Here is a 23,418-nt window from a genome sequence, read left to right on the forward strand (position 1 = left end):
AATAAAAAGTGTTAAAATGTAAACAACACGTAAAAAAAAAAAATCCCCAAATGTAAGTAAGTTGTCATTTAATAAGAATATGTCAATAACTCAATTTTGACAAAAATGTCAGATAGAACCTTATAATTTTAAGGTGACAAATTGTCTGGCACCCCAGAAGCAGTTCTTCACCAACACTGTTTATAGGGGGAGGAACCCTCCACTATCATAGTAATTGAGATTATGCAGTAATTGGTAATTCCCAGTTTAGCAAATCTGGCCTTGTATCTAGGGATTGTCGGAATTGGATTGTGAAATTTGGGGAGATCGTGGAAGAAAAATATAGACTATTTTTATCAGATTATGCAGTAATTGGCAATTCCCAATTGTTGGATTGTAAGAAGATCTATTGTTCAATCCTCTAAACTCAGCTCTTATCTAAACTCAGCCAAATTCTAACTCTAAAATGATATTCCTTGACAAGGATGTTGTTGCAGGTCTATGTTTAATTGTTTCAGAAACATGACCTCCCTATGAAAAACAATGATCATTTAATATGCACAATATGTGAATCCCTTGCATGACTACTTACACAACTTTCTGTGTTATTACATACTTCAAAACTGTTAAATACACTTATGATAACTCTGCCCCTCTACATGAAATGAAAATGAACTCTTATTGTTTAAACAAAAAGATTTGTGTGGCACGGTAGCTCAGTGGTTAGCAGCACTGTCACCTCACAGCAAGAAGGTCGCTGATTCAAGTCTAGGTTAGGCCAGGAGGCATTTCTGTGTGAAGTTTGAAAGTGTTCTGGTTTCGTCCACAGTCCAACGACATGCAATATAAGTGAATTGGATCATTTAAATTAACAGATTTAATGAGAGAGTTTGATGAATGGGAGATTGTGTGGGTGTTTTCCAGCACTGGGTTTACGAGTTTGTATACTCTCAGTGTTGGGTTGTGGAAAGCTGAGAATGCGATATGAAAGTGAAAAGTGAAATATGACTAAATAAACATTTCTTAATATTCAATCTTAATATCTTAAAAATTTCCAAACTTTTTTGTGATACTTATCTATTTGGGCACAGTATTGCAATGAAAAAAGAAAAACGCAGAAATAGCTTAAAGTTGTACCGTAAAATGTTTGATGATTGGCAGACAAAGGTAAAAAAAAAATGCAAATGGAAAAACAGACCTTTATTAACTACATCTGTACATGATATCTCTGACAAACGAATTCCAGATTTGGCCACAGCATATATTCTGCTCTCCTGTGGATGACATGAAGTAACAAGTTTAGCACAAGACCTAAAAAAAACTATTCAAAATATTACTACAGATTGTCACATGACTCACCCAAGAGGGCAGCCTGTGTAATGGAGGGGTTGGAGGTTTACTTCCGGGTATGGCTGCAGAGGTGTTGGGTGTTTGAGGTTCCTCTGGTAGCACCTCAGCTGAAAGCACATCACTATGTTCTTTTTCACCAGTCTCCATCTTTTGGTCCTCATTCATGTCTGTTTCTTGAGGCTCTAAAGAACGTAGCATGCTGATGGCATTTCTTGTGCGCCCGTGAGCAGCTTCACTATACACCGGAGGCTGACTCATATGCTTTTTCAAAAGTGCCAAACTAACCTCAAAAGCATTTGGATTGCGCAGTCGAGGTTGCTTAGGGGATGCTGGGGTGTCTTGAGAGTCCTGAGAAGGGGTGGGCCTTTTTGGTGTGAGAACAGGAGTTAGAATGGGACTGCGGGTATTTGTGTCACTGGAAGATGATGAGGAATCCAGATATTGTGACTGGAAGTGCTTGTTCAGCTCATCTGAGGATCCATCTTCAGTGTCTTTCACCTTGTTGCCCTTCTTTAAAGTGCTTTTGGTATCAGAAATACTAAGTCTGGAGCACTCCAAACGCTGCATGTCATCATCAAACAATGAGCTGCTGTCATCAGAAGTGGTGTGATAGGCCTCACTGGTGGTCTGGCTGAAACAAAACCCTTCAAATAGACTTCTCTCCCCTTCCGAAGCAGTGCTTGAAAGCACAGAGGAGGCACCACAAGACAACTTGTGTCCAGTGCTTTCTTGCTCACCCTCATTTTCAGATCTCTCCTTAGAGCAACGGCTGATACGCTGTGTTTCTGGGCTCTCTTGCTTGTCTCCAGAATCTGGATTGGATCAAACACACAGACTTAATTACATTATTGCACATAGTACATTGTTTTTTTTATGAATCAAAAAACAATAATCACACTGTTAATGAGCTGCACTAAAATATTTTGAAAGTTCAGACAAGGGTTTGTCAAACTAACATCAACTCTTAGCAAGTATTATGATATTAATGAGGAAAAGTATATATATTTATAATGATTTTCCTGCTTAATATTGGACGTAAAGCCACCATATCAAGTTAAAATATCTAAACATTACTGTTACATTAATCCACTTAGCTACCACTTTTTATCCAGTGACTTAAAGCTGCAGTATGCAGCATTGAGAGGTTGACCTAGGTATTGCAGCAAAACTTCAAAACACTGAAGAGCCTTCTCATTTATGGCTCCTAAACTCTGGAATAGCCTTCCTGGTAATGTTCGAGGCTCAGAAACTAGATTAAAGACCTATCTTTTTAGTAAAGCATATACTCAGTGCATCACTTAGCGGTATGATACATAAATGTGCCCTACGCAGGTTTTTGTATCTCGTTCATATACACTATGAACAGCAGCTACGCTAATTATTCTCTTTATTCTCTATTTCCACCTGAGGATATTCATCCCGAGGCCCTCAGACTATGCAGCGCCATTGTTTCGATCCAAGGCCACCGACGAGATGAACCCAAGGTTTCTGTAATCCTGGACTAGGCCGTATCCTGAGCATCTGCTGTGGTGGTCATGGAGGAGTGGAGAGCATGAGACGCTCCAGAGACTGACGAGTCTTCGCTGATGAATCTTCCAGCCTCTGGCGCCTAGACTGCAGCTCTGCACAAGATGTTTGGCCATAGGAGAAATGGTCGTGCCCAACTGAGCCTGGTTTCTCTCAAGGTTTTTTAATTTTGTTCCTCGCCACACGACGGATTTGTTCTTCAGTGTTCGGACTCTCATTAGTGATCATTAACCACACTGAACTGAGCTAAACTGAACTTAAACACTGAAAACTGAACTACACTGTTTCAATTTACTATGATCTTCTATATGAAGCAATTAGGTATTGCTTGGGACATCGCCTTTTTCAGAGGAACAGCCTTTGGGTACCGAGTAAAACAGTCCACAATGAAAAGGATGTGTATATAGCCATAGGCAGACTTAAGCAGTGGACCCACCAGATCCAGAGCAATGCAGTCGAAGCACCTCAGTAATGGGTAGAGGTTGCTGTGGAAGAGTTCTTTGGTAGATGGGACATGTCTGGAAGGACCACTTGACTTTTAAACAGGGCCAGTTAAAGCAGTCGCAAATTTGTCGTGTTTGTGGAGCCCAGGTAGCCAGTCATTGGATGCGAGTAGGCTAACTCGCATCCAATGTATATATACTCGCAACTATATATATATATATATATATATATATATATATATATATATATATATATATATATATATATATATATATATATATATATATATATATATATATAGTTAAGTAGCTGAAGTAACTGTTGGCATAAAATGTATTATATGGTAAAAACTCAAACAATCAATCCATCTATCTATCTATCTATCTATCTATCTATCTATCTATCTATCTATCTATCTATCTATCTATCTATCTATCTATCTATCTATCTATCTATCTATCTATCTATCTATCTATCTATCTATCTATCTATCTATCTATCTATCTATCTATCTATCTATCTATCTATCTATCTATCTATCTATCTATCTATCTATCTATCTATCTATCTATCTATCTATCTATCTATCTATCTATCTATCTATCTATCAGTCTATATGCATGTGATCACCTTCTTGCAGGGTACTGATGCTCCTCTGGGATGGTTCTGGGCCTGTCTGTACCTGAGGACTCTTCCCTCTGATTTGGAAACAGCCAAAAGTCAGGCTGCTGAGCCGCTGGGGCTCACCCACATTTGGCTGGAGTGTTCTATCAGAGCACCGATCCATAGCTACATCCACGACATAAAACATGACACTTATTAGTAATATTATATAAATGTAAAAGGGATTTTTTTTAAATCATAGACCAAATATTTTCCTAATTTTTTGTATAAGCACTGATTAACACTGTATTTACAGCAAAACTGAATTATTTTAAATAATGTATAAAAACTTATGAGACCAATGTTATTAATGATTCTTTGTATTTGACATTAATCTGTATGGTATATGCTTTGACTAAAACAAAAATTTGTGTTTTATTTATAAACTACTGATAACATGCCTCTAAAATGAAATATGTAATGAAGTATGAAGATTGTTTTTTGTTTAGAGTTAGTTTTCCCCCCAGAGCTGATAATGTGGGTTTTTTTCACCTACTGTGCAATTTCATGTATGAATACCTTGCAGCTGTCTTCTCAGGACTTGAATCTCAGCCTCTAGCTGTTGGTGCCTATCCCTCAGAGAGGTGTTCTCTGTCTCAAACTAAAACAGAGACTGGTGACATTAATTCAACTTATAAACACTTTCTCCACTCGCTTTTCATTTCCTCCTTAGTTATAAAAACCAGAGACAGACAGACAAACAGACAGACAGACAGACAGACAGACAGACACTGCACAAGTGTAAACAGAATGAACATACTGCATTTAGCTTCCGCATAACCCATTCTTTAATTTTGGCTGCTTTTTCTTCCACAGTCCTGGCATCTTGGATTCGATTCTGTTTCTGTAAAATGGAATAATATCCATATTTAAATGGATTAAAAAGACTTATGTCCACTGATGTAAACCTGATTGTTTTAAATTGGACTGGATGTGTGATTTACCTGTTCCTCTAGCTGTTTTTCTAGAGTGGCAATAAGCTCATCTTTCTCCTGCAGAACTGACTGAAGATTTTGACAGCGCCTGAAGAGCCTCACGTCTGAATCACTTGACTGGATATCTGATGCCTTTAGACGCTCTTCCATCCACTGCACCTTTAACACACATGCACACAATGCCAATACCTGCTATATATATATATATATATATATATATATATATATATATATATATATATATATATATATATATATATATATATATATATATATATATATAAATATATAGTTGAAGTCAGAATTATTAGCCCCCCTGAATTATTACCGCCCCTGTTCATTTTTTTCACCAATTTCTGTTTAATGGAGGGAAGATTGTTTCAGCACATTTCTAAGCATAATAGTTTTAATAACTTATTTCTAACAACGGACTTTTTTTTCTTTGACATGATGACAGTAAATAATATTTTACTTGATATTTTTCAAGACCCTTCTATACAGCTTAAAGTGACATTTAAAGGCTTAACTAGGTTAATAAGGTGAACTAGGCAGGTTAGGGTAATTAGGCAAGTTATTCTATAATGATGGTTTGTTCTTTAGACTATTGAAAAAAATAGCTTAAAGGGGCTAATAATTTTGTCCCAAAAATGGTTTAAACTGCTTTTATTAAGGGGATTTCTAGCCGAAATAAAACAAATGAGACTTTCTCGAGAAGAAAAAAATATTATCAGACATACTGTGAAAATTTCCTTGCTCTGTTAAACATCATTTGGGAAATATTTAAAAAATAAAATAAAACCAATAGGGGGCTAATAATAAATCTGACTTCAACTGTATATATATATATATAGGGGTCTGAAAATAAAACTACTGAAACACAGCCAAATTTGCAATTAGTTTTAGGTTTCATGGCTAAATTTGACCAGCTTGGTGGCCAATCTTTATTGAATGCATATTCCACCAGTAAGTTAGCTCCAACTTGCCTCAACACACCTGCCTGGATGTTTCAAATATACCTAGTAAGACCTTGATTAGCTTGTTTAGGTGTGTTCCATTAGGGTTGGAGCTAAAATCTGCAAGACACCGGCCCTCCAGGAACAAGTTTGGTGACCACTGGATTAGAGTGTGATGGTTTAATTAGCAGAGTTATAGCAATAGTAATAGTTTTGCTAAAATACTGACATTATGACAATATAATGAGTGACTTAATTATCCTCCAGCTGATCCTTGTTTACTGACACTAACACTGTGGTTACTGCTGGTTATCAGTCCATTGTTTGTCCCTGTTCCTGTCTGTTGTTCCTCAGAATTCTTTGTCTGTTTCGTCAGTTGACGTCTTCGTTGTGGCCTGTGGATTTTTTTTGTTTTGAACAATTCTTTGTCTTCGGAACATCCAGTTGTATCCTTTGATAGATTCTTTCATTTTTCATTAAAGAACTTGCAATTGGATCCTCTCTGTCTAGTGTCGTGACATCTGCCTAATTATTCTAACTTGCCTAGTTAGCCTAATTAACCTAGTTAAAATGACGCTTTAAGCTGAATACTAATATCTGGAAAAATATCTAATATACTAATATGTGCTGTCATCATGGCAAAGATAAAAGATATCAGTTGTTAGAAATTAGTTATTAAAACTATTATATTTACAAATTTGTTGAAAAAACTTCTTTCTGTTAAACAGAAATTGAGGGACAAAAATATACAGGAGGGCTAATAATTCTGACTTCAATTGTATATATTTGTTTATAATTAAATATATCACTGTCTGTGCAAATAATACATTCATTATTTTTAGCATTTACCTGCTGGTTGGCTTCATATGCACGTTGTTCTGCTTCCAGTACCTGGGCCTCCAACTGCTGCATCTAAGAGAGCAAAGAAGTTTGACTAAATGAGGCAATGACTTCATACAAATATTTGTATATGCAATGAATCTACATTAGAATTATTCTTAAAAAATCTATTTAATTCCTAACATTTAGCATAAGTTACTAGGGAAAATCAGCTGAATTTGTAAACATGCTCTTTCTGCTGGGAATACAAATAAAATATGTATTTTGTTATGCCAGAAATGCAGCATGCCAAATAATAATACAACAACATAAATACAATATGTGCCGAGTAGGTGCCAATATGTGCCAAGTGGGGATGCCACAATTCTTAATTTCGGTACAAAATTAACAAAATTTACAACCGTTCGGTACAACATCCACGGTTCAATACACGTTTGTGAATTGCGTTTGTGAACTTTACCCTTAGTCCTCCAAATGTAACAATGGTCATTATGGCCAAACAGTTTAATCTTATTTCCATCAGACCACAGGACATGTCTCCAAAATTATTATTTCCCAGTGTAATTTAGCAAATTGTAATCTGGCTTTTTTGTTGATTCTAGCTTGTTGATTTTCCCATGTTGTCATACAAGGAAGCAGTGTGTTTGAGGTTTTCCTTAAATAATATTCTACAGTTGTGCCAAACTCAAATGTTGTCAATTAGCCAATCAGAAACTTCCAAAACCTTGACACCATCATCTGAGCTTTTTCAGAGGCATAATAATCTTATTGTATGTAAACTTGACTTTCAGGAAAAGTTATAACAAATTCTCAAAAAATCTCTCTCTCATTATTCTGCTATTAAGCATAACAGAAACAAATCTGATAATCCTAACTTAACTAAAAGAGAAAAAGTTTAGTCACATTAACATCTGACTTTTATTTAAATGGTTATGTGCCTTTTTATACAGTGTATGTAAAATTCTGGTTTCAACTGTATATGAAGATGTTCAAACGTATAAGGCCAAGGCCAAGTCCAAATCAAAAGTTTTTTATATATTTGCATCTAGACTAGTATAGACATGTTTGATTTATTGTATTTATTTCTATATTTATTTTAAAAATATATACCACAGATGCTAACAAATTCTATCCATTTTAATTTAAAAACGCAGTTGTATAAAATTATAATTATATTATTGCAATGTTAATGCATGTGATGTTAATGATGCTAAGATGTTTTTTTCCCCATTTTTTAAGAAAATTCTGTTAAAGGTGATGAGAGCATTGCTCCTGCTGTTGGTTCTGCAACATGTTAGTAGGATATTTCTGAACTAAACTGATCTTCAATGATGAAAATGGTATGAAAACATTTCCTGTAATACTGTTCTTGCGATATATTCATTCATTCATTTTCTTGTCGGCTTAGTACCTTTATTAATCCGGGGTTGCCACAGCGGAATGAACCGCCAACTAATCCAACACGATTTCATGCAACAAATGCACTTCTAGCTGCAACCCATCTCTTGGAAAACTTGCGATATATATGTTTTGTTTTTTTAAGTGTTGTCAAAGATTTTATTTTTAGGAAAACAAGTGTCTCCATCAGCAAAGGACCATCCACATCACAAGTACTGGTCAGCACAATTTAACAAACATTAGAAAAAAACAAATAGCTTATAGTTTCACATTTATATTTCTGAAATTCATCTGTACTGTGGGTGTGGGTGTTAAGCACTGGAACAATTTCCTTATTTCTGCTTGGGCAGAAGCATCATCACCAACATGTTTCTCTTAGGGTTACCAAAAGGAAAATAGACAAATATGACCTAACAGACTGCTCATAGTTACTGCTACAGCACTCATATTTTCCACTGAACACCATTCAAAAGTGTTTTATGTGCGAATGTGAGCCAGCTCTGATGAGTCTTACTAACAGCCTCTCTATTATACAACTCTACATCATTAAAGAAGTTTAAAGGTGCTGTATGTATATTTTTGACACCATAAATTATAGAACACCATAATATGTTAATAGATATTTAAGAAACATGCCAAGTATTTTTTATTTTTTTTATCAAAGATTTTGTGCAGCTTTTAGCTTTTGTGCAGCTGTTTATTTGTAAACAAGGAGGAAAACCCCTGTGTTTGAATTGTATTTTGCTCAAAAATGTTTAATAAAGTTTTGACAGCTTTAACTCTCAAGTATGGGAAAATACCAAGCGGCAACCTCCCACTCTCTCTCAGAAAGCCGAAACGGAAGTAACTAAAACTGCAATTCATCCGAAATTCCGCTAGTCCTGGCCGCTCCTGGCTCCAAAACAGAGCAAATTTCAATTGAGCCCACGGTTAGAATGGCCAACTTTACAGCAGAAAAAAAGGTGTTTACAGCCTGGTACAAAAAAAGATTTTGGTTAATACAGGTAATATTACCCTTCATGACAACTGTGAGGGGGGTGAATTTTTTTATAACTCATCCGTTTCCTTTATATTAAGTTATATTAAGTTTGCATAATTAAGGGAGTGGCCACTTGAGTGACATCTAGGTCTCGTTGGTCGCCATCACGTCACCTCAGCTGAATCCTGCAGATTAGCCACTGAACTCGGCATATTTATCGTGTTTCTGTGTTGTTTTATGTGGCTTTACACACTCAACTGCCTTTTGGACTTGTTTCCCACAATTATTAGATGGCGTGGCATGCTGAAGGCACTTAATTGTGCTCACAAACCATTCACGTGGCCTCCGTTTCTCATGTGAGTAAAGTTATATACTTATATACCATCTCTATACATGTATTTGTTTTATTTAAGATCATTTATCGTTTATATTTAGAGCTGTAATGCACTCCAGAATCTGACGGATTGATTAGCTGTAGGCTCTAGAACAGTCGTCTGAAGCGTTACAGATAATACAGTGTTATGCTGGATTTCATCAATAGTCTTACATTTACTAACACAGACTATATCTGAAGTGTTTGGATGTAATTCGCGTTTTCCTCCTGTTGAAAAACGTCATAAGAACAATGTTTAGTGGCTCAATGTATTACAGCAGTGTTTTTAAAAGACTAAACACTTTATTGATATAGTGTACAACCAAGCACAAGTGGTCAGAATACAAACGAGTCACAGGTGATAAAGTATTAAGCATTTCTCCCAAAGTAAAGTGTGTCTGAACCAGGTCCAAGCTAAATGCTAGCAGGTGTCTGTAGCTCCGCTCACTCTCCACCTCTTTGCCCTTGTTTGGTATCCCGCCGTGGGTGTGATGACGCGTGACCAAAATGGCGACGGTTGGCCGCGCCTACTTGTGGCTTCTTTTGCGCTCTTCAGAAACCTATGGGTGACGTCACGGATACTACGTCCATATATTTTACAGTCTATGGAAAATACCAGCAGGTGTATCGATCGTTTGAGAAGTGTGAGTGCTCTGAATCAGGCTCAGGCACGGTTTACTTGGTTGGCCCTGGCCCTGGCCCTGTTGGAGGAGGTGTGCAAACCGCGGTTCACTTAGGCTTTGGAGTGGTACGCTTGTGTGTGAGTGCAAAACGCGCCTGAGCCCGAAAATGAAAGCAAGACGTGACTTTTAAGCGACTGTTTCATATGGATTAATTCATCATTTTTACCGTTCAATGAACGCAAACTGTCGTAGATTATTAAGGACGCAAACCCCTAACTGCACCACAGCTGCACTTTCAGCAAACCTAATTTCTGCAGCACGAAAACTTTATGATTGTTTATGAGCGCCAAAAGTAGCTGATCTGTTCGGCGAAATATTTGACTGTGTGTCACTGCATATCAAACAAACTAAAGAAATCTCCACTGTGCTGAAGCAAAAGCACTTACTGACCAGCGCATCAAAAAGTATAAATATTACAAACATAAACATTAGTTGAGCAGCATACATTGTAACACTGAGTCGCAACAACACACTAGATTCCTGCAACAAGCTATTTGGTTACCTGCACCAGATTCGACACGTCAGAAACATTGAAATACAAAAGCACACAAAACAGGTAAGGCTTATAATCTAATTAATATAGATTGACCCTTTATAAATTTGTTGTAGGTAAATGCTGAGTGACTGATATTTGTTGGTTTGCATTTGTTGGTTGGAGTCACAGTTTAAACTATACTTTTATTTTATTTTCAATATATGCTGCTTCTTTTAGTATTATAATGAATGTCAAATAAAAAAGCTTGCAAAGTCATTTAACACTGAATAAAGCATAATCAGTATCATCCCCAATGGTGATTCAAACACTGGGTGTCAATCTTCCCTACTGCACCTTTAATAAGGCTCAGAATGCAATGAACAACGGACAAAAACAGCATAATGTTGACTCTGAAAGGGTCAGATTTATGTACGCTTTTCATGCTTTGTTTCTTTATGCCTTTTGTTAGACAACAGACTCAACTGTGCTTTGAAACTGACAATTTGCATTATTTTGGAGACACAAGACTGTGTTTAACATATAAGCTCCCTCAGAATGTATTTTAAAATTAAATATATTTATATTTGAAAAAAATTGTAATCTTTCAGGGGTTAATAATTTTGACCTAAAAATGTTTTTAAAAAAATTAAAAAACTGCTTTTATTCAAGCCAAAATAAAAGAAATAAGACTTTAGAAGAAAAAATATTATCAGACATACTATGAAAATTTCCTGAATCTGGTAAACATCATTTATATTTAGAAAAGCAAAAAACAAAAAATAAAAAAAATCAAAGCGGGGCTAATAATTCTGACTTTAACTGTATATATATATATATATATATATATATATATATATATATATATATATATATATATATATATATATACAGTTGAAATTAATAGCCCCCTTAATTATTAGCCCCCCTCTTTATTTTTTCCACAATTTTGTTGTGGAAAAAAAATTTCAACACTTTTCTAAACATATTAGTTTTAATAACTCATTTCTAATAACAAATTTTATTTATCTTTGCCATGATGACAGTAAATAATATTTGACTAGACATTTTTCAAGATACTTCTATTCAACTTAAAGTGACATTTAAAGGCGTAACTAGGTTAATTAGGTTAACTAGGCAGGTTAGAGTAATTAGGCAAGTTAATGTATAATGGTGGTTTGTTCTGGAGACTATTGAAAAAAAATAGCATAAAGGGTATAATAATTTTGTCCTTAAAATAGTGTTTAAAAAATTAAAAACTCCTTCCTCCAGGTGAAAAAATATTATCAAACACACTGTGAAAATTTCCTGAACCTGTTAAACATCATTTAGGAAATATTTAAATAATAAAAAAATTATATATAGTTTAGACAATTTTATTACTTCAGTTTACTAAACACACCATGTCCATCACACTTAAATTATAAGTCATATTAACTTTAGTTTTAGTTGAGACAACTGAACCAATTTTAAACTTAAACCATGTCCATTACATTTGAAGTATCAAGTCTTATCATTACATCTTAACTATGAAAGTTAGCTAAACTTAGACCTCATCCATTACACTTGTCAAGTACAGTACTGTCAATTTTAACCTGATTTAAGACAACTTCACTGTTTAAATGAAGTAAACTTAAAAATTTAAAGCAGCACAAACGTTTACTTTTTAAAATTGACACAACAAAAAAAATGTACAGTGTAGACAATCATTTTACTTATGATTCCTTCACACACAGCAAATGTCTCCACAGGCTATTCATACATGCTGGCTTACTGAGTACAGATAAATTCATACTGCAACAACCACAAAGACACACATGCTGTACACACGGGTACACACCCAACCACATCTGGGGCCAAGCTAGTCCAACACTGCCCAATGACACAGATATAGAAAATAAAAAATAGCTGTGTAATTACATACTGTTTTGAAAACATCTGCACAAACCCAGTGGATAAGCTCGGTTGCAGGACAGTGATCCATAATAATATAAACCTATATTAATCTGATCACTGAATTCAACTTAATCAAAACCCTGTACATGAATGCCTGTGTGGTAACTGTTTGATGCATTTACGCGTTAAAAATGACTACTTGCACTATCATTCACAAATTCTAGGTTTGGCTCTATGTCTAACAAGAATTCTCAGTTTTGGAAGCATCATGTGACACTGAATGGCTGCTATAGCTTTTTCAACTTAATAAGTAAGTGTTCATGCTGCCTTAAAAATGTAAGTTTACTTCACCTAAATAGTGTAGTTGTCTTAACTCAGGTTAAAGTTGACATGTTTTGACAATACAAGCGTAAAGTAGATGGTCTAAGTTTAGTTAACTTAAAAAGATAAGTTTAGATCAGACGATAATACACGTGGGAAACACACACTATGGCCAATTTTGTTTATTCAAGTGAAGTTTGTTTATAAACTAATTTCGAGAGGATCACGTGCTTATGATTTATCACGGCCGGTCTCGTATTAGCTAACCATTATCTTCCAATCATATGAGCCCTAAGCTACTATAAAGAACCACAGTTTTCAGTCCACTTTATCTTCGTTCGGAAGAAACCCCCCTTCCTCCCCAATTCTCCTCCTTTACTATTGATCGGACGGCATGGCGGCCCAATGGCTAGCACTGAGAGCCCCACAGCAAGAACACTACCGGCCTAGTTTCGCCTGGCCAGTGGACGTTTCTGTGGGCAGTTTGTATGTTCTCCCCATGTCCGCGTGGGTTTTCCCCGTGTTCTCCGGTTTCCTCTCACCATCTAAAGATATACATCATGCTTAAGAATCAAGCACTCTTTTAGCCCCCTTCTCAAGTGTTCCCTTAGCTATCGCAGCCAGGGAGTTCTGAGATCCACCGAGCTCAGGCTCCCCTCTAGCTCTGCGAACGGGGGGAAGCCCCGGGCTCGAGGATCCCTTGAGCTCGGGGCTTTCTCCCAGGACAGCATGCCAAACAAGCTTTGATAGATCATCAGCTAAGAGTGAGAACTCTTGAATTCACATTTACTGCATGTCTTTAGGCTGTGGGGAAAACCCATCCAAACAATATGAGAACATGCAAACTACATACAGAAATGCCAACTGGCCCAGCCGGGACCTGAACCAGCAACCTTCTTGTTGTGAGGCAACAGTGCTAACCACTGAGCCACAGTTGTTCCACTAATGAACCATGGTTCATTTAAAGGGCACCTAGGTTACCCATTTTTCCAGATTAAAGATAAGACTTTTGTGTCCCCAGAATGTGTCTGTAAAGTTTCATCTCAAAACACCCAACAGATTACTTATTACAGCTGTCTGAAGTTTCTGTTTTATAGCTGGTAAAACCTTGTTGCTGTTTTTTTGTACTGGGCCTTAAAGGCTAGCCCTCTCCGCCCACCATTCCCATGCGCCTGTCAGGAGCATGCCTCAATCGCCGCCCTCGGCTGCCTCAGGAAGCAGATCTCACGTAGCGTTTGTAAGAAATACTACAGTAAGAACTTTACCAATGAACTTTACCTTTGATGCATTTTTTGTGGAGTTGCATCCATGAGTCAAACACAATATTTTTACAAAGTTCAGGCACACACACAGCGAGGACACACACACAGGAAGGACACACACACATTTTCGGTTGCTTTGCGCACGTCCTGTCTTGATATGATTATATGCATTACTACAGAGACATGTTAATGCGAGCCAGTCAATCAATATTGGTGGGCAGGAGGACCGCACTCCTACGTCATGTTGCGGTCTGTCTGAAAACTGCTCAAATTGGTCCACCGATTTTATGTTGTTAAATTTGAAAAAAAAAAAAAAAAGACTGTTTGTGTTTATATCACCCTAATATCACTGGCTTTACACTATACCTACACACATGTCTGTAAAAACAGCTTCAAAAGTAGATTTTTCATCATAGGTGACTTTTAATACTAAAAACTGTTTTTTTAAGTCTGCAAATACAAATTTCACTAAAATAGCAGGTATCTAAGAAGAACCTCAAACGCACACCATTACAATGAGAAAATGGTCATCAGTGTTGCCAGATACCCTTGAATGTTTGGAGTCTAAACTGTCCAAAACCCTCCCAAACACACACAAAAAATAATAATAATTAAAAGAAATCCCACCTCCGACTCGGCCCCGGATAAGCAGATGAAAATAATGTTGATTATGATGATGATGATGATCAACAAATTATTTTGTCTTGACAGTCTTTACAATTAAAAGAATTATCCACACAAAATATGAATTCCCAATTAGAATTCCCAAAATACTAACTATAAAATACTGCTTATGAAATACTTATATCACAGACAACTCCAAATGTCTAACGCAAGTAGGCTGTGTTCCGGACCAGTTCAGCTCTATAACGTGCATAGATATATACGCTAGATATCGCATAGAGCCGCCATATTTGTACAGTGCTCCCAGGACAAGAGTCATTCGACCGCACTAGTCAAGACTGTGTTACTACGTAAAGATGCTGGACTTTAGCGCTGTCTACGGGTGTAGTAATGAGCAAAAAAAAACAAAAAAGCACAAAGGCAGAAAATTTTTTTAGGTAAGATTTAGGTTTTTTTTACATTTTGTATGTTTTTTGTAACTTTTGTGCTAAACAGGGAACATTATTGATGATAATACAGACACTTACTGCATTCACCAAGGCATAGTAGCACCAACTTGCACTAAATACTGGGCTTATGCTAGTTTTGTTGAATAAAATCAGCAAACAATGTAAAAGAAATATTGTAATATTTCTTTTGAATATATTAATAAAATATTATAATAAATATAGTATTGTCAGCTAAGTGAAGGAGTCATTCATAACGGAGATTCATTCACAAACAGATCGCTCCCTCCGTCAGTATGAGAAGTGAAAGCAGGAGAGGAGGTGTGTTTCAGGAGACGGATTAGATCAAATTTACAGGAAGGGTGTATAGTACATTTCCATACACACAAACAGGAGCTTTTTGTCAGGAATGGCTGTGTGGTCACTTATACATCAATGTAGAAAAGTGATGTAAATTAATAAGTTTCGTAATTTAAAAAAAATTGCATACTGACCTCCGGGAAAACTCCCAATCATAGATATATGTATGTATATCTGTATTTCTCTGGCTCTGGGTGGCCACAGTCCTCCACTGCAGCTTGGTCCAGCATTCATTTCAAAGGAGCGCTGCCTGTACTAAAATGGCAGCTAGTTGTACATTTTTTGTCTTTAAGCAATTAAATATATACCTGTTTCAAATGCATTTTGCTGGCAATTTACCGGAGATAGCTACCCAATCAGAAAAAAATGCATGAAGTGACTACATCCCCTTAGATGTCTTTCTTAACACATCTGATTTCAATGAACAGCTCATTTGGAGAGAGCTACATGCACTGAACTATGTGCCACACAAAATGTGCAGAACCGAGGGGTGGACTGAAGTTTATTAAATTGATGAATATGAAATAGACAGTGAAGTTTTCTTCACACGGCTCACACTGGACATTTGTTACAGTTTTGAGTTTCTTCACACAGTGAGAAATATACTTTTCATTAATTTCATTTCATTTTCCTTCGGCCAATTTAGTTGATTTAATTTATGTCTTTGGACTGAGAGAAACTGGAGCACCCGGAGGAAACCCAGGCAAACACAAGGAGAACATGCAAACTCCACACATAAATGATTCAGCTGGGACTCAAACCAGTGACCTTTTTGTTGTAAGCCGACAGTGCTAACCACTGAGCCATTATGTCGCCCATATACTTTTTATATCAATAAGTAAACCAGAGGAGAAAATGACCTACATTTTTCTTGCTGCTTGTTTATGTACATATTTAGTATAGCCACTTCCTCTATAGTACAAAACCAGGCATTTCCTCCCTTGGGATTTTCAGTGATTAAAGTTTAGTTATTTTTGCACTCTGTAAGTCTGTCTTTTATCTCACGTTACTCCCATTTTCTTTTCCTTTCACTTGTATTACTCCTCATCATTCAGCAAGGCAAACTACAACAATATGAGGCAGCTCACTGAATTGAAACTATAAAAAGGGTTCACAAGTTCAAGATTGGGTTTATTTTTAAACGGCTGATTTCTTGCACAGTGCCACACCAAAACATTCATGTGGATGGAATACAAAAATATATTTGTTTGTATCATTCGGCTTGTCTGCATTTTAAATTGATTGTCAGTCTGAAATTTAACCCTTTCTGCAAATTATTTCATTACAGCAGACAGCAGAGTTGTAGACAAGTGAGTGAGACATCTGACACGTTTGGAACCCATTTAATTAACAGCTCCAGATTTAATTGAGAAACAGAACAACTGTCTTCATAAGTATACTAAAATTAATAACTCACTAAAATGTACCAGTGATTACATTAAGGAATTTGTACAGATTCGTTAAAAAAACAATGAGTAATGAAGGGCTGGCTAATTTAGTCAGAGATTAATTTCCTTGAAGCATTCTCGTACACACTCCACCATGCCAGCACATTACAGGTGTGCTTTATAGCTAGTATTGGCTCCCTGTGCAATCACGCATTATTTTTAAAACACTCGCACTTTCATATAAAGCTCTACGTGGGACATTCATTCATTCATTTTCTTATCGGCTTAGTCCCTTTATTAATCAGGGGTCGCCACAGCGGAATGAACCGCCAACCTATCCAGCAAGTTTTTACGCAGCGGATGCCCTTCCAGCCGCAAGCCATCTCTGGGAACATCCACACACACACTCATACACTACGGACAATTTAGCCTACCCAATTCACCTGTACCACATGTCTTTGGAATGTGGGGGAAACCGGAGCACCTGGAGGAAATCCACGCGAACGCAGGGAGAACATGCAAACTCCACACAGAATCGCCAACTGAGCCGAGGCTCGAAACCAGCGACTCAGCGACCTTCTTGCTGTGAGGCGACAGCACTACCTACTGCGCCACTGCTTTGCCCCTACGTGGGACAGCTCCTTTCTAAATCTGTGACACTGTACATAACTTCCCGTTCCCTGCGGTCTGCTGATTCTCTCACTCTTCAACAGCCACCCTGTACATTAAAATCAATGGGGGAGAGGCTTTTCTGTTACGGAATGCTCTCCCTTATTCTGTAAGGAATGCTTCATCTTATTCTGTACAAGTGTGTGTGAGAGAGTGTATGGGTGTTTCAAAGCATGGTGCTGGGTTGTGGCTGCATAAAACATGTGGCTACAGTAGTTCATTTTCTTAATTATCTTGTTTTTGTCCACATACTTATTCTTTAATGAGCTTCTACAGTAAAAAAACAAATTATGAAAGATGTAAACATTCAATAGCAGCTTTTAATTACTGCAAGATGGGAACCCTATACAAGGAACGAATATTAGGTAATAACATGCAGCTTTCATTTGCTTTTGAAAACTATTGGTTGGGTTTAGGACAGTGGTTCACTGGGTGATCTTGCAACAAGTGCCTACTTCTCATTGACGTGTGCACTAAGGAAATGTAAATGAAATGTAGATCAATGTGTATCCTGAACATATTTTAAATTTGCAAAACTATAGACAGCACCCTTTAGAGGATTTACTATCTGAAATGTGCAACAAAATGCACCCAACATGAGATATTGTAATTTCAAAAGACAGTAAAATTTGTATCTGGATCATGGGAATGAAAAAAAAACAGTATACTGTCTTTCATTGCAGTAATTCCCATTTAAAACATTTATTTTCAACTCCCTATAAGTGTGAGGACGTTTTGCTGTAAACTCACACAAACTATTATGTAGACTTTCCTTCTCTTTGCATCCTAAACTTTTAGATGTTGTGAGGATGCTGGTTTTCAAGAGATCATTAATGAGAAATAGGCTAGTTTTTGGACAGCAGTCACATTTTAAATACATTTTGGGACCCCAGAATGATAAAAAAAAATGCATAATCACAAGACATTTAGTAGATTGAAGAGCTTACAATACATTTTTTTTTAAACTGACCTCCCCGAGGGGAAAACATTTAAAGTACTCAAATACATTTTGAGTCTGTAATTCAAGTAATATTGTGCTATTTCAGATGTCTGGAGCCCTGTGGTCAGGCATCTGTTTACATTAACCTCTAATCTGTTCTCTCTTGAGATAGGCAAAAGAAATAGGCCATGGCATGAATGCGAACACACACACACACATAGGCAAACTCTCTGAAAACCAATTACGGAAATGAGCAAACGCTTTAATAGGTGCGTTTTACTTTTCTTAGAACCCCTTCTTTTCAGTATCTCATTGATATAAATACAAACATAAATTAGTGCGTCATTGTTAAATCATATGCCTGTTCATTTATTAGCATACTTTACCAAAAGATTGTTCCAGAAGAGACATTTTACTTTCTCAGGATGGCATATGATGTCATTTTGAAAGTGCTCAGAGCACCAATGTTAACAGAAGGAAAAGAACTCATTGCATTTGACTGACCTTTTCTGTTGTGAGCTCTCTGACCATGCTCATTTGTCCACGAAACTTGAAGAGCAGGGCCTCGAGAGCCATGTACTTCTCTTTCCATGCCCCACCTGTGCTTTCATCACACTCTGCCATGCCAAAATCGCTCAGGCTCTGCCACATCACAACATGAGACAGAAGACAATGGATACACATGTAGTAAAATAAAAAACACTGAAGAATATTAACTAATGTGGTTCACACTTGTTTAGTGTGAAGCAACAAATAGTACAGTTCTGATACACTTTGTATCCAAACGTTGGAAGTTGTCAGGCTAAATAATTCAAATGAATTATTCACTTGTGCTGTTTTCATTTATGTCAAAAACAGATTTTATTTTACAATTCAAAATGGCATCTTCTGATATCTTTTTTAGCTGCAGATACTGTTCTTAAAAACAACAACAACAAAAAAGTAAAAAAAAAATTCTTAGCAAAAGAGCCAAAGAAAATCGGCACACTGCCACTTTAGCTCTCAAAAAATCTTTAATAAATAAATTAATTAATTAAAGAATTTTGAGAGCTAAAGTAACAGTATGCCGATTTTCTTTGGATCTTTAGCTACAAATGTTTGCTTTGTGATCGAGCACCTGCCTTCAAGATTTTCTAGATGTGCGCACATTTCTGTTTTTTGCAATAAAAAAATGTTACACATACCTTAGGAATTGCAAAAAGTTTTGACAGTTTCAAAACCTTGACTTTTTCAAACTGTGGTATACCTTGAAAACGGTTATCGTCCCATGCCTATTGTACTGCAACTAGTATGTTCAGTTCAATATATTTAAGGGTTTATTTAGTTGTTAAGGTGTAAAATCAGACAGCCCACGCTTGAGGTGGCTTCCTGAAAATCAAAAGTTCTTGTGCATTAAATCCATTCTGTCCTTTTTACCAGTGCATCTTATTACAGTGCAGATGTTTTAGGTCCATGGTGCATTAATATTTCAGTTGAACCCAACCAGTGGTCTTTGGAAGCAGACAGATGCATTTTTGTTTTTTATTCTGAATCACTTTATGTTTGCATGATCAGACTTGTGTCATCTGTTTACCCCTTTAATTTCTAATGATAGCAGCAGATGTCCGAATGGCTAGCAATTTGAAGAATTGTGTTTTCCATGCGTCAGCACAGAATCGCACATAAATCTATTTGTCGTTAATACAAAAATGTTTTTTATTTTTTATTTGATATAATGAAAAAATTAAATTGAATGAAATATTTGTGTTAAATTGATTGTATAATTTAATACCTCATAACATTTCAAATATTTTAAATAATAAAATAAAATAAGTTTCAAGAATCAGTGCTCAATAATCTGATAAGCTGTAAAGTTAGCTCGACTAATGTTACATTGTGCTGTGCAGTGCATGAATTAACATTGAATTAACATGAATTACATAAACCAGAAACAAAGGTAATACATAGTTATAACATGCATTAAGTAGAATTTAAATTAAATAATTTGGCAGGCCACCCATAGAATAGACTGTAAATTCATTCCTTTTCTTTTCGGCTAAGTCCCTTTATTAATCTGGGGTCGCCACAGCGGAATGAACCATCAACTTATCCAGCATATGCTTTACGCAGCCGATGCCCTTACAGCTGCAACCCATCACTGGAAAACATCCATACACACTCATACATCACGGACAATTTAGCTAACCCAATTCACCCATACTGCATGTCTTTGGACTTGTGGGGGAAACCAGAGCACCCGGAAGAGACCCATGTGAACACAGGGAGAACATGCAAACTCTTCACACAGAAATGACCCAGCCGAGGCTCAAACCAGCGACCTTCTTGCTGAGAGGTGATTGTGCTACCCACTGTGCCACCCAGACTGTAAATAAATAAATAAATAAATCTAGTGCCAACCCTGTGCCCTCCTCTGGCAAATAAGACTGAGGGTTTGAATCTCAACCAATGTCAATAAAGAACTTAAAAACTAACCTGAAACAGTCTACTTGAGTAGAAAAATTTACTAAACGTCGACACCAAAGATTTACAGGGTCATTATCATATTATGTTTAAAATTACCCTGGTAAAAGTTGAAGTAGTGACTACAGTTTTGTACTTAAGTAAAAGTAAAGGAGTAGAGCCTCAAAAATGTACTGATGTAAAAAGTATCCATTACTACTTCCTGTTTTATTTTCACGCTGGAAATTGGCCTCATGGACACATTTACACAAAAGTACATTACATTTCTAATTTTATGTAAAAAAGTAACAAATTTTCATTGAGGTGAAGTTGGTTTTATATTCGCACATTCATATAATAGCAACTTATAACACACTCCCTGTATTGTTTACCATGGTACTTTGAATATTTGACTGAAATCACATGTAAACATGACTTCAAAACAACATTAGTACTATTCAGTTGGTTGTGAACAATGTTGTACTTTGCTAGTCGCTGGATGCTAACATAATTTCACTATTAAGTATTTGCAAAGAATACTTTTTTGAAATTGTATTTTTAAGTAGGAAATCTGAACGTGTGAAGATGAAACCAACCTCACCTTAGTCTAACTTTCAGCAGAAATGTAGTTAAGCAACATCAAACATGCAATATTACCCAACAACACAGCTCAAAAAGTTGCCCTTGGATCATCAGCTTGACAAACTCAGCATTCAGCATGGTTTGCTGCTTCTAGATCAAGAACAACAGCTGCCATTCATGTTCATACACTCTGAGAATTTAAATCCTGTAAGCTTTTATCTTCACAAATAATAAATATTTTAACACTTAATTTAGTCCTAAACATATTAGTTTTTCTTTGGCTATAACATAACCGATTTTACTATTGTTTGGCATTAGGCTAAAGCTGCATCATTATCTTCAAAGCTCTCATAAATATCATGTGTTTTCAGTGTTTGTTTGTTTATTTTCTAAGTACTATGAATCTTATATATATATATATATATATATATATATATATATATATATATATATATATATATATATATATAAGCAGGAGCTTACACCGGGGACGCCCAGCCTGCGGTCTATGTGGGTCCTAATGCCCTAGTATAGTGACAGGGACTCTACATTGCTTAATGAGTGCCATCTTTCGAATGAGACGTTAAACCGATGTCCTGACTCTCTGTGGTAATTAAAAATACCTTCAAAAAAAGAGTAGGGGTTTCACCCCGGCATCCTGGCAAAATTTCCCTATTGGCCTTTGTCCATCATGGCCTCCTAATCCTCCCCATATCATAATTGGCTTTATCACTCTGTCCTCTCTCCACCAATCAGCTGGTGTGTTGTGTGCCGTTGCATCATCTATGTGGATGCTGCACACTGGGGGTGGATGTGGAGATTCCCCCATATATGTAACGCACTTGGAGTTCCCAGAAAAGCATTACATAAATGTAAGGAGCATATATATATATATATATATATATATATATATATATATATATATATATATATATATATATATATATATACATACACACAGTTGAAGTCAGAATTATTAGCTCCCCTGTTTGTTTTTTTATTCTGTTTAATGAAGAGAATATTTTTTCAGCACATTTCTAAACATAATAGTTTTAATAACTCATTTCTAATAACTGATTCATTTTATCTTTGCCATGATGACAATAAATAATATTTGACTAGATATTTTTCAAGACACTTCTATACAGCTTAAAGTAACATGTTAAGGCTTAACTAGGTTAATTAGGTAGGTTAGGGTAATTAGGCAAGTTATTGTAGTATATTGATGGTTTGTTCTGTAGACTATCGAAAAGAAATTATAGCTTAAAGGGGCTAATAATTTTGACCTTTAAATGGTGTTTAAAAAAATGTAAAACTGCTTTTATTCTAGATGAAATAAAACAAACAAGACTTTCTCTAGAAGAGAAAATATTATCAAACATACTGTGAAAATCTCCTTGCTCTGTTAAACATCATTTAGGAATACTTACAAAAAAACAAAAAACAAAGATATATATGCACACACACACGTTTTACTGCTTTTACAAAGATATCAACAGGCTACACAACTTTATCGTGCAATCTGTTTTGAAAATAACTTTTTATATTTGTATGACTGCAAAATAAGCATATTTAAGTTCTTAACGTACATAAAATAAGTTCTGTTTATCGCTTTTCACTTTTTCACCATAAAAACAAAATTAAACATTTTAGATAACATTAAAAAACTATCCTTACCTGACAATAAGCGTAACTGTGCTAAAGACTGCGCTTCACAACGTAATTAAAATAATATTCCGTGATATCCAAGTTGCTATTTCAAATAATGCTATAAAGAGCGACCGTCTCCCAGTTCATATTTTTCAATCCAGCAGAATCCTGTGGAAGTGGGCGGGCTGGAGGGAGGTTTATTTTTTTTTTACAAGCACGTACAATCAAAGCATTGAAGTTGTTGT

General features: G+C 36.0%; 1 protein-coding gene across 2 annotated transcripts in view; it reads right to left on the reverse strand.

The window, feature by feature from the left end:
• plekhh2 (pleckstrin homology domain containing, family H (with MyTH4 domain) member 2) overlaps positions 1–23,345 on the reverse strand; it is a 52,528-nt gene extending 29,183 nt beyond the window's left edge. For both annotated transcript variants that reach the window (XR_012389151.1, XM_001921404.10), the window contains exons 1-9: positions 23,201–23,345; positions 19,007–19,144; positions 6,701–6,763; positions 4,908–5,057; positions 4,724–4,807; positions 4,483–4,564; positions 3,931–4,089; positions 1,339–2,141; positions 1,178–1,253 (exon numbers count right to left, since the gene is read on the reverse strand). Coding sequence is in view for 1 of the 2 variants with exons in the window: in XM_001921404.10 (XP_001921439.5) it covers positions 1,178–1,253; positions 1,339–2,141; positions 3,931–4,089; positions 4,483–4,564; positions 4,724–4,807; positions 4,908–5,057; positions 6,701–6,763; positions 19,007–19,126 (1,537 nt within the window). In the remaining variant the exon portion in view is untranslated. The remainder of the gene's footprint in view (positions 1–1,177; positions 1,254–1,338; positions 2,142–3,930; positions 4,090–4,482; positions 4,565–4,723; positions 4,808–4,907; positions 5,058–6,700; positions 6,764–19,006; positions 19,145–23,200) is intronic.
• Between the last annotated feature and the right edge of the window lie 73 nt (positions 23,346–23,418).

This window comes from Danio rerio, chromosome 13 (genome assembly GCF_049306965.1).
Source record: "Danio rerio strain Tuebingen ecotype United States chromosome 13, GRCz12tu, whole genome shotgun sequence".
NCBI classification, from domain to species: domain Eukaryota; kingdom Metazoa; phylum Chordata; class Actinopteri; order Cypriniformes; family Danionidae; genus Danio; species Danio rerio.